The sequence below is a fragment of the Pteropus alecto genome, unplaced genomic scaffold (assembly GCF_000325575.1).
Source record: "Pteropus alecto unplaced genomic scaffold, ASM32557v1 scaffold25, whole genome shotgun sequence".
In the NCBI taxonomy this organism is placed as follows: domain Eukaryota; kingdom Metazoa; phylum Chordata; class Mammalia; order Chiroptera; family Pteropodidae; genus Pteropus; species Pteropus alecto.
In genome coordinates this window covers 30,023,377-30,041,792 of record NW_006441955.1, presented here as the reverse complement: position 1 = coordinate 30,041,792, position 18,416 = coordinate 30,023,377, and the positions used below count along the sequence as shown (strand labels likewise).

At 33.8% G+C, this 18,416-nt stretch overlaps 1 protein-coding gene and 1 pseudogene across 1 annotated transcript in view; both read right to left on the bottom strand.

Annotated features, from left to right (window-relative positions):
- WDR63 (WD repeat domain 63) overlaps nucleotides 1–18,416 on the bottom strand; it is a 63,711-nt gene that overhangs the window by 14,301 nt on the left and 30,994 nt on the right. The window contains exons 11-18 of the mRNA XM_006919473.3: nucleotides 17,954–18,043; nucleotides 16,251–16,337; nucleotides 15,239–15,367; nucleotides 13,890–13,963; nucleotides 10,767–10,911; nucleotides 9,169–9,256; nucleotides 2,639–2,769; nucleotides 169–232 (exon numbers count right to left, since the gene is read on the bottom strand). Of these exons, the coding sequence (XP_006919535.1) occupies nucleotides 169–232; nucleotides 2,639–2,769; nucleotides 9,169–9,256; nucleotides 10,767–10,911; nucleotides 13,890–13,963; nucleotides 15,239–15,367; nucleotides 16,251–16,337; nucleotides 17,954–18,043 (808 nt within the window). The remainder of the gene's footprint in view (nucleotides 1–168; nucleotides 233–2,638; nucleotides 2,770–9,168; nucleotides 9,257–10,766; nucleotides 10,912–13,889; nucleotides 13,964–15,238; nucleotides 15,368–16,250; nucleotides 16,338–17,953; nucleotides 18,044–18,416) is intronic.
- On the bottom strand, nucleotides 9,538–9,656 carry LOC112485910 (annotated as a pseudogene).

Below are 18,416 nucleotides of genomic sequence, written 5' to 3'. Positions count from 1 at the left end.
ATTTCAGCACAGTCGACAGCTGTGCTGCTCATCTGAGGCTCTCACTTTGAGTAACGAGTGTAGAGTAAGAACCTCAGTGCCCTCCCTTCCATTAGCAAGGCCAGAGTTACTCAGTACTTTGTAAAAAAGGAACAATTTATTAATAATGGAACAATCATCAAAACTTACCCATCAATCGGCCCGTGTCAGGGTCTCTTTCCATCTTCCAATCTGTGTATATCACTTCACCTTCCTAAAAATATTACAGGTTCCCGATGAGTACAATGTCCACTTAAGAGATAAAAAAACCCTCATGTTCATGTGCTAAGATTGATTCTGACAAATACAAAGCAATGGATCAATTCAATCAAATGATAATTTGGTACAATGGTGGGAAAAGGTTCAAAATGATTACTTGATTTTATCTTAAACAAAAAAATGAGTTTGTTGAGTTTTTATCTACACACAGTGACATGGAGCACACAGGCTGTTACAGAGATAATCTATGCCCACAAGCTCCAGCTGCTGGGTTCCCAAAGATTTTATTGTTAACAGGAAATTGTCCTTATGAACAGAAACTTCCAGCAGGAGAGGGATTTTGTCCAACTTACTCAGTTCTGAGTATGTTACAAAGTCAAAACTTAACAAACATTTGTGGAATAAGAGAGAAAGAGGGAACATAAATTTATAACATGGTGCTCATTACCTTTTAAAGTCAAGAACAGGAAGCATAAAGTCCCATCTAAGTAACATAATAAATAATATATATTCCAGTTCCACTTACAGGCATTTTAAAGAGAGGGGAAAGCTGATGGACCTGGTGTAAAGGAGAGGCAGAAATAGCTATACGAACGAGAAAGACAAACAGAACCAGTTAAAGATTGAGGTTGGAGAGGTTCAGAGAAAAATTTAGTCCCATGCTGCCATTTTATAGATGCAAAAACTGAGACTCAGAGAGGTTAAATGGGGGTGGAGAGACAGGAAGGAGCCAAGTTATGCAGAATCTTATAGGCCACGGTGTGAGGAGTTTGGATTTTACTAGTGTTTCCCTGAGTCGTCACTGAAGAATTTAAGCAAAGAGTGTTATGCTTTATTTTTTAAGATTTTGCAGTTATTTATCTTTCTAAAGGTGTCATTCTCCTGCGTTAAAATTTTGGTGTGCACAGAGACAAATATTATATGATATCACTTTTTTGATAGAATAGTCAAATTCATAAAGACAAAGTAGAATGGTGGTTGCCATGGGCTGGGGCAGGAGGAAATGATGAGTTATTGTTTTAATGGGTACAGAGTTTCAGTTTGAGATGATGAAAAAGTTCTGGAGATAAATGGTGATACGAATGTCTCTGATACCACTGAATTATATACTTAGAAATGACTAATAGTAAATTTTGTTATATATTTTTCCAGAAATAAAAAAAAAAATCTAAAAACTTTGGTGTGAGGCCCAAGTTATAAAACTAATGTCTATTTGGTAGTACCCCATTGCTTACTAAATGAAATTCAAATTACCTAACATGGAAAAAACGGGCCTTTGGTTGGACCCGAACCTAACATCCTAGGCATAGCTTTCCCTCTTGTACCAAACTATTCTACTATCTCCAGACAAATCTTGGATTTTCATAACTTTAAAATATTGTTCTGGCTGTTATTTCTGCTGCAAACTGTACTCTCGCCCTGATTTTTCAGGTGCCTGCCTCCTTAACCTCCAATGTTCAGCCGGCTTACAGGTCACCTTTCCCAAACTCTTCGTCCAGTACCTATGGCCTCTGGACTGCTGTAGGCGTGGCTCACAGTCAATGTATCTGCTCCTTAACTAGGCAGTGAGCACCCTGAGGACAGGGACTGTGCTGTTGATTCATCTCTGATCTAGGGCCTAGCACTGAGCCTGTCAGGCAGTGCATTCTCGAGGGCTGGTGGAATTGACTAATCCCATTGTACAAACTGCATTTGATTAGACTGAGCTATGGTTCTTCCCATGGTTGTGCGGCCTGGGAGAAAAACCCCTTGTGTCAGGGAAGTAGAATCATGAGTTAACAGGCATCTCTGCCTCTGTATGACTGTCAGATAAAGTTCTGAGCCTCATTTCTTCATCTGTAAAATGGGAATAATAACATCACCCTTATAGGATTATTAAGATGAAATGAGATATAATTCAGAAAACACCTGGCACAGACCTTGTTACATAGAAAATGTCCAATAAATGTGAGCTCGGTTTGGTTATTATAATAGATACTAAAAAATGGCAGCCATTATTGTTATTATTTCTAGTTGTTATCTATCTTTTTGAATTGAGTGAGTTTTTCATTTCTGATCTAAAAAAATGGTATATTTTCCTGGTAAATCTCTAAGATGTAGCATGGTTTCTTTCATATGATATAGGTGTTCAATAAATACTTACAGGTTGATAAATACATTATTAGTAAAAAGAATCATGCCTAATTTTATAGATTTTTCCATATTTGTTCAGGAACATTTTAAATGTGATTCTATGAGGTATCGAAGTTAAAAATTTTAAGTGCAAATAAGCATATTAAAATATGAAAATGGTATAAATATTATAAGCTTTCATAAAGCAAACATATATAATAAGAGTTATAATCATATAGTTTAATATAAGTAAAAATATTAGTTTTAAAAGCAAATAATTCCAACTCACCTCTGTTCCCACAAAGAACTTTGTGCAGAAGTCCTCTATTGGCTTGAGAAGATTGGCCAACCCACTCTCCAGGTTGTGGTATGGGTTCATCTCTTCTGCCTTTACGACTTTGTTCTGAGCTAACACTTTGTCTTGCAGGGGAGTAGGGATAGAAGAAGCACTATTTACAGTGAAAGATCTTTTAAAATATAGTTAATTTATATTTTCTTTCCGTTGCCACACACATCTGCCCCATTCTTTCCCCCAGTGTGGTGGGCATAAGTCCAAGCTTTTAAACTTCTAATTTAGCAGAATGCTTTTATTCCAAACCAAAGCTTATGCAGGACCCCATGCATGTAAAAACAGTTAGAAGCTGCACTGCTCTTTGAAGTGTTTCCTGGGGGAAAAGGAAGAGACCCTCTGCCTACTTTGCAGGGGCTCTAAAAGGTTTCATGGCACAAGTCTGAAAACCACTTCTATATATTTATGTCATTTCACAATTATTTACAGTAAAAATTGGACACCAACTAGATCTCCAGGGTTAAAGCACCTTGATATTCTCAATAAGACTTTCTAATGAGAAATTCGTGTCATATTTTTTTTACTATTTTTTATTTCAGCTGTTCTAATCAGAATATAGTGTTATCTAAGATATCTCATGTGTATGTGTGTTTTATATTAGTTTCAGGTAAACAGTACAATGGTTAGACATTTATATAATTTATAAAGTCATGCCATTTTTATTCAGTTGGCATCATATGGAAATTTTTCAAACAGTTAAAAAATCAGCCTATAAAAATTAGCCTTTGACTTCTAAAAATATAAATCCATCTAAAATATATTACATGTTTGTCATAAGCGCAATATGGAATAGTATTTGTTTTCTGATTAATAGATTTATTATTTATAAATATCAATGATTGTACTATATTATAGCTATACCTATACATGCAAACAGTAAGGGCATAGTTAATCTGGGGGCTGAAATTCAACATCATCTGGAACTTCTTTTTAAAACTATCTGATGTCGTTTTGTTTTAAAATGAAAGCCTGTATTACCTAAAATTAATAAATGTTATTTATTGAAGCTTTGGAAAAAAGAGAAAAGCATGAAAAAAATACAAAAATTATTCATTATCTTAATCCCAGAGATAAATATTATTAAAATATTGGCATATTTTCCTCTAGTTACTTTTCTGTGAGGCTAAATAGATTTTTTTAATTGGGTATTTTATTTCTATATCCTGCTTTTCCATTCTCTTAAGCTGTATCTTGGACATTTTCCAAGGTCATTTATTAGTTTGAAAGAAATGTGATACGAAATTTCTGGGAAAAATGGTAGAGAAATATATGCTCACAAAACCCTCCTCGCCATATCTCAATACAGCCTCTGGGTTACATCATCCATGAGAAGACAAATAAACAAACATAAAAACCAGCCAGCAAACATTTCAATGAAAACTAAAATAGGAGGAGACTTCAGCTATATTAAGAATATATGTTGCATTTCAAAATATCTTTAGCATAATTCTGGACAAAAGTAAAAAATAATTATCATGATTTAGTAGGTACAGTTACCAACACTTCCATTGTTTGGGATCTACATGTTTTGAGGGGGCCCTTTTCCCCTTAGGTAAAACATTTAAAAACGAGTGTCAGAGTTAAGCCAAACGTGAAACCAGATCTTTAAATAGCTGTATTACAAACTGTCAGTTAACATTTCAGAAATAACTAGGCACATTCGATCACATTGTTTTTACTGAAAGATATTCATAATGCATTTAGCAAGAACAAAAGGCATTTAATATCTATTTAATATATAAAATTAAAGTTATTAAAGTATTTATTTCAAATTCTTCACTCTCATTTTAATGTCTTTTTTTATTTTTAAATAACGTACATAAATAAGTGAATAGAGTAGAACATGTATATAATTTGTAACTAAATACATGTTTATTGGGAGTATGTGCTCAAAATGGTTTCCTGATGGGGTGCGAGATGGAAAAATTTGGAGCCCTCTGGTCTGACAAGGGAACACAAGAGTCTGATCCAGGGGTCACTACTAGTAATATAAAGGAAAATGCAGATGTGAAATGCATTGTGAATGAAAACTTAATTATTGTGAGTGAGAGACTGGACATGAAGAGCCAGAGGAGTCAGGAGTGACTCCAATTCTGTTCTGGAGATACTGACTTTGAGGGAAAAGATTAGGTTCAAATCCAGGAGAAGGAAAGAGTTAGTGGAGGAGTCTTGGCAGTGATAAGTGTAGACTATGTAACCAAAGGGAGAGTGTAATGAGCTTAGAGTTTGGGGTACATCCAATGATTAGGCGGCAGCAAGGTAAAATGGGGCCAGGAAAGAACACAGAGGAGAGAAACTGAAGAAGTACCAGAAAATTCACAAATTCAAGAAAAGAGGCTTAGTCAACAGTGTTTAATGTAATAGAGTCAAAGAGGAGGAGACCAGAGAAAAATGTTATCGACTGCCATGTACTCGGACTTGACTGCAGTAACTCAGATATTTATTAAATCAACATCATCCCATAGGTCATGGACCTTCTATCACCAGGGATAGTGATAATAATAGCAGCTAACATTTGTTGAAGGCTTACCACATGCCAGGCACTAAACCGTGCGCTCCTCATGAACCATTTCATTCAATCCTCACAATAACTCCTGAGATGGTTAAACATTAGTTTCAGGTAAACAGTACAATGAATGAGTCAACTGAGGCTCAGAGAGGTTAAGTAACTTGCCCAAGGTCTCACGCCTGGTGGCTAACATTTATCGTGAGTCCATAGAGTCTCTCACAGTACTCTATGAGGTAGTTATCTTTATTATTTATCACCACCCCCCACCTTCCCCTTTCTCTTTTCAAACTGGTTAAACAAACAAACAAACAAACAAACAAACAAAAATTTAAGTCATAGAGAGGTAAAGTCATTTGACCTGGTCAAATAGTAAATCATGGCTTGGTATCTAAATCCAAACCATTGACTCCAAAATCCACACTCTTAACCATTACACTACATTGCTTAGAAGAAGATGACGCAGCTCTAAAGGCAATTTCAAATGAGGAATTTCAAAACCATTTACAGCAAAGTCTTCCTTTTTGGAATAAATACAGAACTTAAAGTAACTACTACCTAGAAGGGCACTGACTATTATGACCTTAAAATGGCAGGCAAAAGGTGAAGCGCCTGTGGCCACTAGATGGCAACAGAGTACCAGACACTGATGCTGAGACCTCTGGAGGACTTGAGAATGGGGTGGCAGAATAGCCTGGAATAGCTGATTCACGGTCTTAGAAGAACCAGTATAGGGTCAATAAGCAAGAAGTGATGAAAAGGCATATGTGTGTATTCTAGTTAACAGGTCCAAGTCTGGCTAGGGTAGGTGGAGAGCTGGCAGTGTGTCTGAAGGAGAACCAAAATACCATAGTTAGATCTCAAATAAGTCTCCCCAAAGTGGGCTGTCTACACAGGAGGCAGGACGTGCCCACAGAAACTGCCTTTGGAGATAAGAGGCATATGTTTGCAAGGCCCATGGGGTTACCAAGTAAAATTTAATTTTCTTCAGGACCTGTGAGATTGTCTGCAAGGTGGACCACTGGACACACATAAGGGGATGTGGCCAACTAGAGTCTCAGCTATAAATCAAAAACCATGTGTCCATTCCCCTTATGAACTGATTTAGCCAAAAATGCCTTTCTCTAAGAAACATCCAAAAAATAACTTTGTATGGAAAGAGAACATTCATTTGATGAGTATTCCTGTTTGATGACATTTGAGGTATGTTCTAGGTTCTCTTAAATAGGCCCTTCCTTAAGTAGATATAGGTATATACTTGTTACGTGTTTTAGTGTCTATCCCACCAGAATGTAAACTCTGTGAAAGGAGAGACACGTCTTATTCACAGTTATATCCTCAGATCTTGGCACTTTGCAGGAGTTTAATAAATGTTTTTGATAAACACAGATATAAATATGGAGATGACAGTGTAAAAATATTCTTTAAAAAATTAAAATATTGCAGTATTTTTATGTAACAGTCCTGACAACAGTTAGCTTTACGAACATCTTTTAGGGGGAAAAAAGGCCTTTATCTTCTGAAATGGAACCATATTTAGGCAGTCTTCAGAAAGACATGCCTACTAGTCTAATATTTGTAAAGAAATAAAGGATCAACAGGCATTACACTCACTTGAAGACATTAATGTTAAATTCACTTGTTTTAAAAAAAGATACAGTCATAATTCATAACAAATTTTTTAAAACACACTTTTGAGAGTCTTCTGCTTGTAGCTCTGATGGAGCAATTATACTGGACTTAAGCTCTCTTGCCTAAACCAAAGCAGGACCCACAAGAAATGCATGTCAAGTATAAGACACTAATAGGTAAAAAGTCAAAGGATAAAAAAAGATACCATGTTAACACTAGTCAAAAGAAAGCTGGATAGCTATAGTAATATTAGACAAAGTAGATTTCAGAGTAAAGGATATTACTGATTCATCAAGAGGATATTATAATCCTGAATAGTTATATATCTAAAATAATATGAAGCTCAACACCTTTAGTCATTAGGTAAAAGTAAATGAGATATCACTTCACACATTATAGAATGGTTAAATTAAAAAGACTAATCATACCAACCATTAGTGAGGATGTGGAAAAGCTGGAACCTTCATACACTGCTGGTGGGAATGTAAATGGTACAACCATTTTGGAAAACATTGGTAGTTTCTTAAAAAGTTAAACATACACCTACCATATGATCTAATCATTCCATTCCTAGGTATTTACTCGAGACAAATGAAAGCATAAGTCCATACAAAGACCCGTATATGAATATTCATGGAAACTTGATTTGTAATAGCCTTAAGCTGAAAACAATCCAAATGTCCCTCACCAGGTGAATGGGTAGACATGTGTGGTATATTTACACATTGAAATACTCCTCTGGAATAAAAAAGAACAAACTATTCATACACATAGCAACATGGATGAATCCCCAAATAATTACGCTGATTGAAAGAAGCCAGACCAAAAAAAGTGTACATATTGTATGATCTATATAAAATTCTAGAAAATGCAAACTGATATATAGTGACAGAAAGCAGATGAGCGGTGGCTTGGGGGTAAAAGTGAAGGAGGTGCCAGAGGGATTATGAAAGGAATCCCTATATGAGTTAACTTTTGGGAGTGATGGATATGTTCATTATCTTGATCATAGTGAGGGTTTCATGGGTTTTTAATATGTCAAAACATATTAAATTGAACACTTTAACACGTGCATTTTATTGTATGTCTTTATACCTCAATAAAGTTGTTTAAAAGATATAATGATATCTTTACCATAAACTGGATGAAAGCAGTGACATCCTCATGATCATCTCTTTTCATTAGGTTAAAAAATAATATTAGGACATTTAATAAATTATCTTTTTACAAGTCACATTAACTTCTCTCATTTTTTGTTTTCTTAATTGTAAAATGATAATGAAAATTCCCTGTTGTACCCTCAGGGTCTAGTAGAAAATAAGCACTCCATAAATATCTGCTAAATGAGTGAAAGCACATGTACTGCTAGCACAGTACCTGAGCCTTGGCTGGGTAACCAATAATCGAATACAAACAGAGGAGGAGGGAACTCACCTTAGATTCTCTCTAGAATGAAACAGGCCCATAATATAAAACATGCAATGTTTTAATATTACTTTGAAAATGTAAACAAAAATTTAGTGATTCCATTTTTTTAGCACGAGGTCTTGGGTTGTATCTACAAAATACAAGGCTTCAAAGTAAGTTTTGCCCAAGCTGGGTATTAGACACATAATATGTTTTTCTTAGATGTCCCATCATTTAACTGAAGACTGAAAATTTTATAAATGGAAATCCTTTTCATAAGGTAAATGTTTGGAAAATACTATAGCCACTGGTGATTCTTAGACATTTCCATTATGCATTGTTTTCAAGGTGGGATGTTCATGTGCATCTTCATTTTAGTAGTTTTGATAGCTGTTTATATATCCTTCAATTACTTCGACAAAGGTATATAGGTTGAGTTGAGATAGATTTAAAAGTCAACTGTTTTTTCTCTACTCAGTTTTATCATGGTGCTATATAAATATTAATTTTTCTATCATATTCTGATTGAGAATGGTAATTTTGTTTCTTAGTACTTCATAATTTATTTTTACTAGACTTGAGATATGTTCCATTCTTTAGAATTATTCTTTGAGCACATATATATACATTCATTAAGTGGGCTTCATTAAAATTTTTTAATGTAATAAGTTTTCAAAAATACATAAATGTGCTCAGTAAATGTTTCTGAAACTATTTGAACTGAATTCTGTCAAATCTTTTTGTGTGTGTAGACAGTTTTAATGTGCTAGCTGTAGCTATTATAGCCATTGTAAAGTTCCATATTGGAGCATTCGATTTTCTGTATTCTTTTTAAAAATTACACTATCCTAGCAAGTAACCCTAGACATAATGAGCCATTAACACTTAAACTATTAAATGCCTTTTTAATAAGCAAAGGCGTTACCTTGTGCTTTGTGAAGGAGATGGTCTTCACTCAGGCTTATCTTGATTGGGCAGTGGTCTAAACTTGTTTCACCTTTAGACAGCCTTATCTTTTGAGAGAATATACAAGAGAGATTATTTCCATATATCTTTAAATTATTCTTGTTTTCTCCTTCTGTTCCCAGATTGCTGTTTTCCACCTCCCTGTTATTCTCCCTTTTGCCTTTCTTCCTCAGATTTCTAGTTGCTTTTCCCCAAGGAAACCACCTAAGCAACAGTTTTTAAAATTGTGCTACTGAAAGGAGTTTGTGTGGGCACTCACTTCCAAAATCCCCAAGCAAATCTCATGTATGGTTTAATTTCTGAAAAAATTTTTTTTTTTTTTTTTTTATGCCCACAGAACCCAGTCTTCCTAGGTGGTCTCCCATCCAAGTACTAACCAGGCCCGACCCTACTTAGCCTCCGAGATCAGACGAGATCCGGTGTGTTCAGGGCAGCATGGCCATAGGTTGAAAATATTTTGTATTCTATTCCATAACACATTCTTATTGGTTTTAATATAAAATAATGACTCATTTCCCTGTTTCCTAATTCTTTCAGTTAAACGAAGCTCCAGAAACATGTGCAGAGACTTTGCATCCGCTTGGCACTTACAGGTCCCCTCGGGAACATATGTGCCTCTTGAGTTCCAGAAGGGCCCTGGGTCTGCACCAGAATGGGAAATGGTTGCACTTGACATTTTTCCCTCATGGCTCCCTCCCTACTTTTCTCCATCAGGATGTTTGCCCATATGCTATACACTTATTCTCAGGTGAGTTTTTGTTTGCTTGTTTTTGTTTTGTTTTAACTATTTACAACTCAGTGAATCTTAGCCCAGAAAATTTCTAATCCTCTAATTTCTAATCACAGTTATTTCAGGAAAATTCTCATCCCTCCATACTTTCTCTTTTATTGGAAGCAAATACATAATAATGTAATTCTAGTGATTCTTATAAAACAAAGGAAAATATAAGTATTAAGTTGGGAATTAGAATTAGACATTCCAAAAAAAGAGAGCCATCAACATCAGAGTTCATTCATACTTTCTACACACATCCCACTACGGCCATATTTTTCTTAAATTAAAATTGCTTTTCTTGAAGCTCTGCCATTCGAGGTAAGAACAAATAATTTCTTGTTCAATTACTTTTCAGTTTTGTTGGGTCATAGGTGTTACGATATTGTTTCCTACTACTGATGTGCAAAATATCCAGAATTATGGCTACAGTAGAGGTAAAATCAGCTTTTTCAGGCTAACGTAGGAGCCTACCAATTTTCAAGCCACTGATATGCAATTGAATAATTATCATGCAAACTATTTGTAGATTGTAGCCTGTTTATACAGGAATGAATATTAATTTCAAGTTCACAATAATTTTAAGCTTGATGTAAGCAGGCATCATAGTAACTCGATCAAGGAATTTATTGGATGAACGGATACATGAATTGTAAAGTCCTATGTTAATTTGAGCTGCTCTACTTTTAAGATGTATGTATGTCTATGCACATAAGTTATATATGTAATTTATAACATAAATTATGTATGTAAGCAAATAGGATGGAATAAATCCTGTTACTCACCTTAGAGAGAGGTTTCCAAGAGAGATCTAGATGCAAAAAAGTAGATGGTATATCAAGAGGAATTTCAATACTTTCTTCTTTCTTTTTCTCTACTGGTTGGGGAGTTGAAGCTTTCTGTGGTCTGATATCCCAAAAACATATTGTGCTTTAAAAAAAAGTTTACATTTTATTTTTTTATTAAGTACAAATAAGAGATGAAGTGTTAGGACTACTATTCTTACTTCTACACATTAGCAATGTGATCATGGCTATATTTTAATATCTCTGAAACTAAAATTTTTATAAAATGAAATTATTCTGCATTTTGTATTTTAGAAAATTATACAGTTCACAAGGTTATTTAATAACTATGCTGGTCTTGAGTCTAATATTATCAAATCTGACAATTGAATTTGGAGATTGATGCAATCTTTTTTTTAACATAACAGTTTTTTTGAAATATAACTCATATACACCAAAATTCACACATTTAAAGCTCACAATTCATTGGTTTTAAATATATTCACAGTGTTGTGCAACCATCAACACAAACAGTTTTAGAAGATTTTCATCACCTCCAAAAGAAACCCTGAATAGATTAGCAGTCACTCCCCATTTACATATATACATATATACATAGAGTGAAAACACATGAACAGGTTGAGCTGGGTTTAATGTGCCTTTTTACATAGTAGGCATTCAATGTGTTATTTCTCCTCTTATTTCTCTAACCTCACAGGTTGATCATAAAAATCAGATAAGATAATGTATGTGAAAATTCTTTATAAAATTTTTTGCATACATAGAGTATTATTTTCAGTGCAATAAACTTGGTAAAAAAATATATAATAAAACTTGTGCAGTACTTTAGTATAAAATTGTCTTTGTAGTAATTATATAAAAACATATGATGAAAGACACAAAAACATGCCATATTCATTCCATAATTTCTATCACTGAAGTTATGGGTAACCTGATTTAATAAACTTAAGATATTATTTAGATATGTGTGTATTTAGGTAAATGGATGGTAACTAAAGTAAGGGTAACGAAACTTGCATTTATTTATGTGAATTAACTAATCATTTAATAATCATCTTAATGAATACATAGTTAAAATAAAAATTAAGTAATTAATTTGATAAAATTTTGAGATTTAAATTAAGAAATTATTAAGATTAATAAAAATATTAATCATTTTTATGTTGTCAAAACAAATCATTGGGAGAATACTACAAATGATGTAATAAGATCTGTTTAAAAATATAATTATAGTTCATGTAAAACTGTTTTTAAAATTACATAGCTCTTCTTGAATCTGATTTATGCCATTAAGTTGCATTATTTGTGAATTGCTTTTGCTAAGTACATATATCTTCACCTGAAATTTTCTTATAAATCAGTCACACATTCTTAATTGATGGAACATTATTTTATCTTATTCTATATTCTAAGACCTTTAGCATGGTTAAAATATAAAGGTTAGGACGGATGAGTTTTCTAGATAACTAAAAGCCAGCTTTTCTAGATGCATAAATCTTTTTTTTTTATTTCAACAACTTTTGAAGGAACTATTTTTAAAATACTCCAGAATATTTTCAAACAACAAAGATCTGTGTCTTCCATAAAGAACATGTAATATTTTTAGTCTGTTTAATGCTCCTAAATGTTTTCCTCGGGTACTGAAGAACAGTAGAGCTCTGCATTCTGTTGTTTACAATCAGTATTATGCAGTAAGCACTTCTCCATGAAATAATACAGTTTTCATTGTTGTGTAATATTACATATAGCCCTATAGGTGCCATGTCTGCTTTTGCCTGGGTAGCAATGCTCCCCACCACCACCTGCCTATTTTCTTCTTCTTCTTTTTTTTTTAATGGCAAAAGCATTCTAATTGTTTTGGAGAGAAATGTTCCTTTCCTCTTGGATGCAGTCAGGCTGAAACTGTCACTCAAGGCGCTCTGCTATTCCTTCCTTGGCCAAAGGGGTTAGTTAATGATGGATGTAACAGAAGTCAGACTCTCTAATGACACAAGAGTGAGAACCGATTCATTCATTTCCAAGGGGCTGGCCACTTATTCCTGCTACCTGAATCCCTAGGGCTCTTTCTGAGGCTTGAGTCACCTCTTCTCCTGATTCAGCAACATTATTACTTAGTAGCTACAGCAGGATATAATCGTACATAGAATTCACTATGTATAGTGAACTAGAGGTAGATAATGTCTTTGCCTTCAGATCCTCATTTCCTCTATCTATAAGTATTTTTCAGGGTTGTTGCGAATAAAAAAAAAATTAACCTATGAAAGCATCTAGTAGAGTATTGGCATAAACGTCCAATAAATGTATTTCCAATAAATTTAATTTTGTCTCTTTTAGTTAGCCATAGTCAATTTCTGTTGCTTGCAGTCACAGAATCTTACCCAATACATGCCCACAGGATAAATGTCTCCCCAACCCCCTATTATTGTTACTTATGCCTGTCAGAGTCTATGGCCTTCACCTGTCACTCCACAGCTGCTTCTGCTGCTGTCAGAGTCTATGGCTTGAGGTGTCATTGTTTCTACTAGAGTCAAAGCTATTTGCAATGGTAAAGTTTTGTCAGTATTTGGATGCTAGGTAATACTATTACTCTTCATGTTTCCTATTTCATTATGAATTTTTAGTTCTATAAATTGGGAGATGCACGTTTTAAAAATAAATGTTCTTCACTATAGTTACCAAATTGTTTATAAAAACTTTTTATGAATATGCAATAAAAATCTAAAGCTCTTTAACTTTTGAAAAGCAGCTTTTCAAATTAAATGTTATGATCTTCATAGTTGTGAGTTAAAGTGAATATAAACAACACAAATGGTAAATTTACAAAGATGAGAATGTGAAGAAGCAGAATAACTGTAGATAATGTTATACAACACTAGCAACCACAAAATCAAGTTAGTTCTTTTTTACAACATATTTATATCTATGCAAAGATCTTTTTAACCAGCAACAATCTACAACATTCTTTCCTTTAGTTATATTAGGTCCAATTACTACGATAAAGTTCATTTAAGGAACAGAAGAATAAAATGATTTTAGAAGCATCTAAGAAAAAAGAATATATCATATGAAAACACATTAGGTAATGTTTAAGATAAGACATACCAATCTGCTGAACAGGTAACAAGTTGACAGCATATCTCACTTCTGTTCTCAAAGACGGAGCCCATTCTGTTAATCTGTTTTTTAAAAAATGCAAGAAGTAAGTTTTGTGTACCTAGAATAGTACTGACTTTTTTCTCATAGCTTTTACATTTTTTATTTTCTTTTTTATTTTAACTTTTATTAAAAGAGCATAACACTAACACAGAAATTGGAAAATATGTTTTAAAATAAAATACAATTCTGCCATATATCTTTTCCAGGCCTTTTTTTTTTTTTTTTCACAGAAACATTTTTACATAGATTTAATTGGCATGTGTAAACTTTCTATACTGAAATTATAATCTGAATGCTTATCTGTGTACTCAAGAATTGATTCTAATAGTTTTATAATATATAGATGATGTGTATGGAATGTCTTTCAACATTAATTAGTTTAGAAAATTATCCCCATTCCAGAAACATGATACTCTGATCTGATTTGTTATAATTGTCCTGTGATTTGTTATTTTTATTTAAATTTATAATCTCCTGAATTAAATTGTGTGTATGATGTGAGTTGAAATGGAGTTCCTTCTCTTGGGTTATAACTTCCATTCCCATATGTTAAACTTTTATAGATAACAGAAACTATACCTGGGCTATTTATTTTAGTCCATTATAACTTTTCAAAGTATTGTTGCTTTGCATAATCCATTTGAATACCTCAAAAGGCTAATCACCTTTCATAACTATTCTCTCCTGTTAATTCTTCAAAGTACATACTAAAGTTTTAGTGTCCTTGAGTGAAACCTTTGGGGAGCATACCAGTTTCCAAATTTGCCAGCACCTGACTTAGTGAGTCAAGTACAGAATCCCAGAGCCAAATTGCATTGCAAATGCTGGGCAGTCAGCTGGGTTCACTCACTGAACAACTGGTTTTTGTCTACCAGCTTCAAAGCACACTCAATTCAAGGCTTCCTTGGCAAAGTTACATATGACTATATGTCGCAGATCTTCAGAGTGGCCTGCTCCAAATAGCTGACATTGTACATTTTAAATCTGTAAAGGCTAAGGGTGTAAATTATTTACACTCTATTTTTACATATCACAACTCCCTCATTTTCTCTATTATATTATATTATATTAATGTTGACACCACCTACATGTTTTAGTGCTTTTTAAACTATGGACTTTGAAACATTGGCCTTACTCTCATTCCCAATTCAGGTATTGGTCTGGTAACAGTGACACAACTGTTTAATGCCCAGTTCATGGTTATTGCACAATTTAAATATAAATGTATTGGCTTTAAAATAAATCTTTCAAAAATTTGCAATCCAGAAGAAAACTATGAAGCCATTAAGACTCACCTCAAATGTGTCAGACAGCCAATGTATATCTGTAATCACTTTCTTATGTCCACTTTCTATTGAAGAGACTGCACTGTGTCTGATATACATTGCTTCTTTATTACTGTCTGGTTCAAGGAGAAACATGGGCTGGAAAAATGTTTTTAAAAAGTTATGTGCTAACTTCAGAGCTGACAAATGAACTCATACTTTATTCACCATTCTAATTAAAATTAATAACTTGGAGAAATAGTAGGTCAAGGAAAAGCATAAATTAGTGTTTCTATGTATCATAACAAAAATCGTTGACCCACATCCTAAAGAATCAATGAGAGCCCATTTTTGAAGGAGTTTGTGCATGTGTGTGCGTGCGTGTGTGTGTGTGTGTGTGTGTGTTTTGCATCTGTGTGTGTGTGTGTGTGTGTGTGTGTGTGTGTGTGTGTGTTCTGCTTGCACAGAAGGCCACATCTCATTGTTTTCCGTGAGAGACTTGTTGATGTTGAGGTTGAAGACATAGGGATGGAGATGTACAAAAGTGGGTAAGTATTGACTTAGGAGCTGAGGAAATTTTTTCTAAACTTTTTGGCAGAATCCGCAGCTTCATAAAATCATGGTATATTATTATCAGAAAGAGTTGTCCACCCTTCATTTTATACATGAGAAAACTGATGCTTGTTGAGGCGAGAGACATGTGGGAACTCACAGGGACTACAATCCAGATCCTGGGTACAGTGCTCTTTCAATGACATCACTTTCGGCAACTCTCTTGATCCCTTTGTTTTATTTAAGGACAATAACAACAAAAAAGAATTTAACATCCTGGGATAGAGAGTGCAATCTGTTCTGTGGTGTTTTTAATCAAGGGCCTGTATAAAATGATTCAGAACAACGTCCACAGCAGATGCGAACGCTTGGAAAATAACACTTTTATTTTCTATCAAGGTTTTGTTTAGCTTGCAACTCTGTTAACACTTTCTGATAAACTTCCAAATGGAAAAGAAAACTTCCAAGAGAAAAATTGTAAAAAGTTAACCTTGAGTGTGGCTTTTTTACTTCTACTACCACCCGTCTTAATGTTTTCTATGCGTTCTGCGTGTGCGGTAATATCCCACATGACAATCTGAAACAGAAATGAATGTTATTACAACATTTTTGCAGGACTAAAGATTTCTTTAACTTACTTGTATTGGTATCCACTCTAATAATCAATCACCCTAGAGGATAATCAAGCTTAGCCTACATCTTAGGGTATTTCAGCAACTTTTTAAAACTAATATAAAAAGAATGTTTTCTTCTCTATAAAAGTATTTTCGGTACTTTGATTTTGGTGGTTGTGTGAATTTATGCTAGCATTTTTTTAAAATACAAGATAAGCATCATGTAATACCCTCTGCTTTAGGAAGCATTCATTCTCTGGGGGGAACGTGCTTGTGGAGACAACTGCTTTAGACGCAGGAGAAACAGCCTGTGTTTCAGAATTAAATAGAAACAACCAATTGTCCAAAAAGGCTAAGAAATGATGATTTCTACTTAATTGGATATTATGGCCAACTCCAAATTTGATTATGTATGAACGATCATTTTTAGAAAAAATCAGGATAAAGTCAAATATGCAACACTAAATTAGATTAATTTTCAATAATTAAAAGTCACTTCAGTACACTGAAATGTTAATAAAATGTCAAGATTACAGAATTATGAGTGCTTTTAATTTCATCATTTGCTTTTCTAAAAGTGAGTGTTTTGTCATGAGTGAAAAAGACATATCCGGATTTGCAGGGCTCGGAGCATAGTCTCTTGGGTCATCATTATGACCACCAGTTCTTATTCAACTGAGGAAGAAAATTTGTTTTCCTGAATGTTTTTGGTTCTGGATAAATGGGCATGGATGCTGCAGATATTTAAATTTTAACCACAAGGAAGTTTTACTAGCCTCACCAAAAAGAATGTATATCCTTTTAATGGTCAAATTCACTGGATTTCACAATGAGTTTTCATTTAGATCATAAAATAGCTTTAAGATTTTTGTTTTGCTATATTGGAGGAACAGGCAATTGGAAGATAGGATGTAATTTTATATAAATTGTATAAATTAGATAACTTAAATTATATATAAAAAAAGACCCCTTGACCAAAAGGTATTAATGCGTGTGGTTTTTGGTGGTTGTTCTTCGTAAAATCTTGTACAATGTTATGTTCTATCTCAGCAACACAAATAGATTTGACCTGGTTTTGTTCCAGTTATCATGACTGGGTTACCCTGTAGATACCTCAAGACCCAATATCATTCATTCATTCATTCATTCATTTATTTATAGTAGGCAGGTTTAAAATTTTTATTTTATTTTTTAAAATTCTTATGACCCAATACATCTTTATATCCTAGTTCCTGGCATGGTAATTGGCATACAATTGGCATGGACTCCTTCTGCTGGCTTGAATCCTTAAGTTCACAAACCTACCAATTATGAGAATGTAAAGTATAGCATAGGGAATATAGTCAATAATATTTTATAACTATGTATGGTGTCAGATGGGCACTAGATTTATTGGGGTGATCACTTAATAAGTTATATAAATGTATAATCACTACATTGTACACCTAAAACTAATATAATATTGTATGTCAACTACGATTGAAAAATAAAAAAAATTATTTAAAAAATTTACCAATCAAAATACATTACAGAATGGTATCTAAATTAATAAGCGGTTGAAAAAAAAATCCATACATACTTGCCCATTTATGCAGCCTCCAGCAATGATATTGGAGTTAGTCGGACAGAACTTGAAGCAGAAGATGTCATCTGGGCTCTCCAGCATTAACTAAGGTAAACCCCATAAATTCAAGAGAGAGTGAGAAAACCTATTAAGACCATGGCTAGAAAATAATAAGATAGTCAAAGTCGAATTTTATAGCTATCTATAAGAAACATGCACAGCAAATTCATTCCCAGAATTCTACCTCTGAATTAGAAGCTGCTTTTGTTGAATTTCATTGTGGACAATGACCATGCGTAGGAGAGCAGGTATGTTCTCAAGGAAACCAGGTCTCTTCTCCCCCACTCTCCATAGGTCATCTCATATAATTTTTTTATAAACAAAAAGCCATAAAATAAATGTTATGAAAAGTGTGGAAAGTAAGCTTTGGGAAAGCATATTTGTTTTGTTCCCTGCTATACACCTAGCCTGGCACACA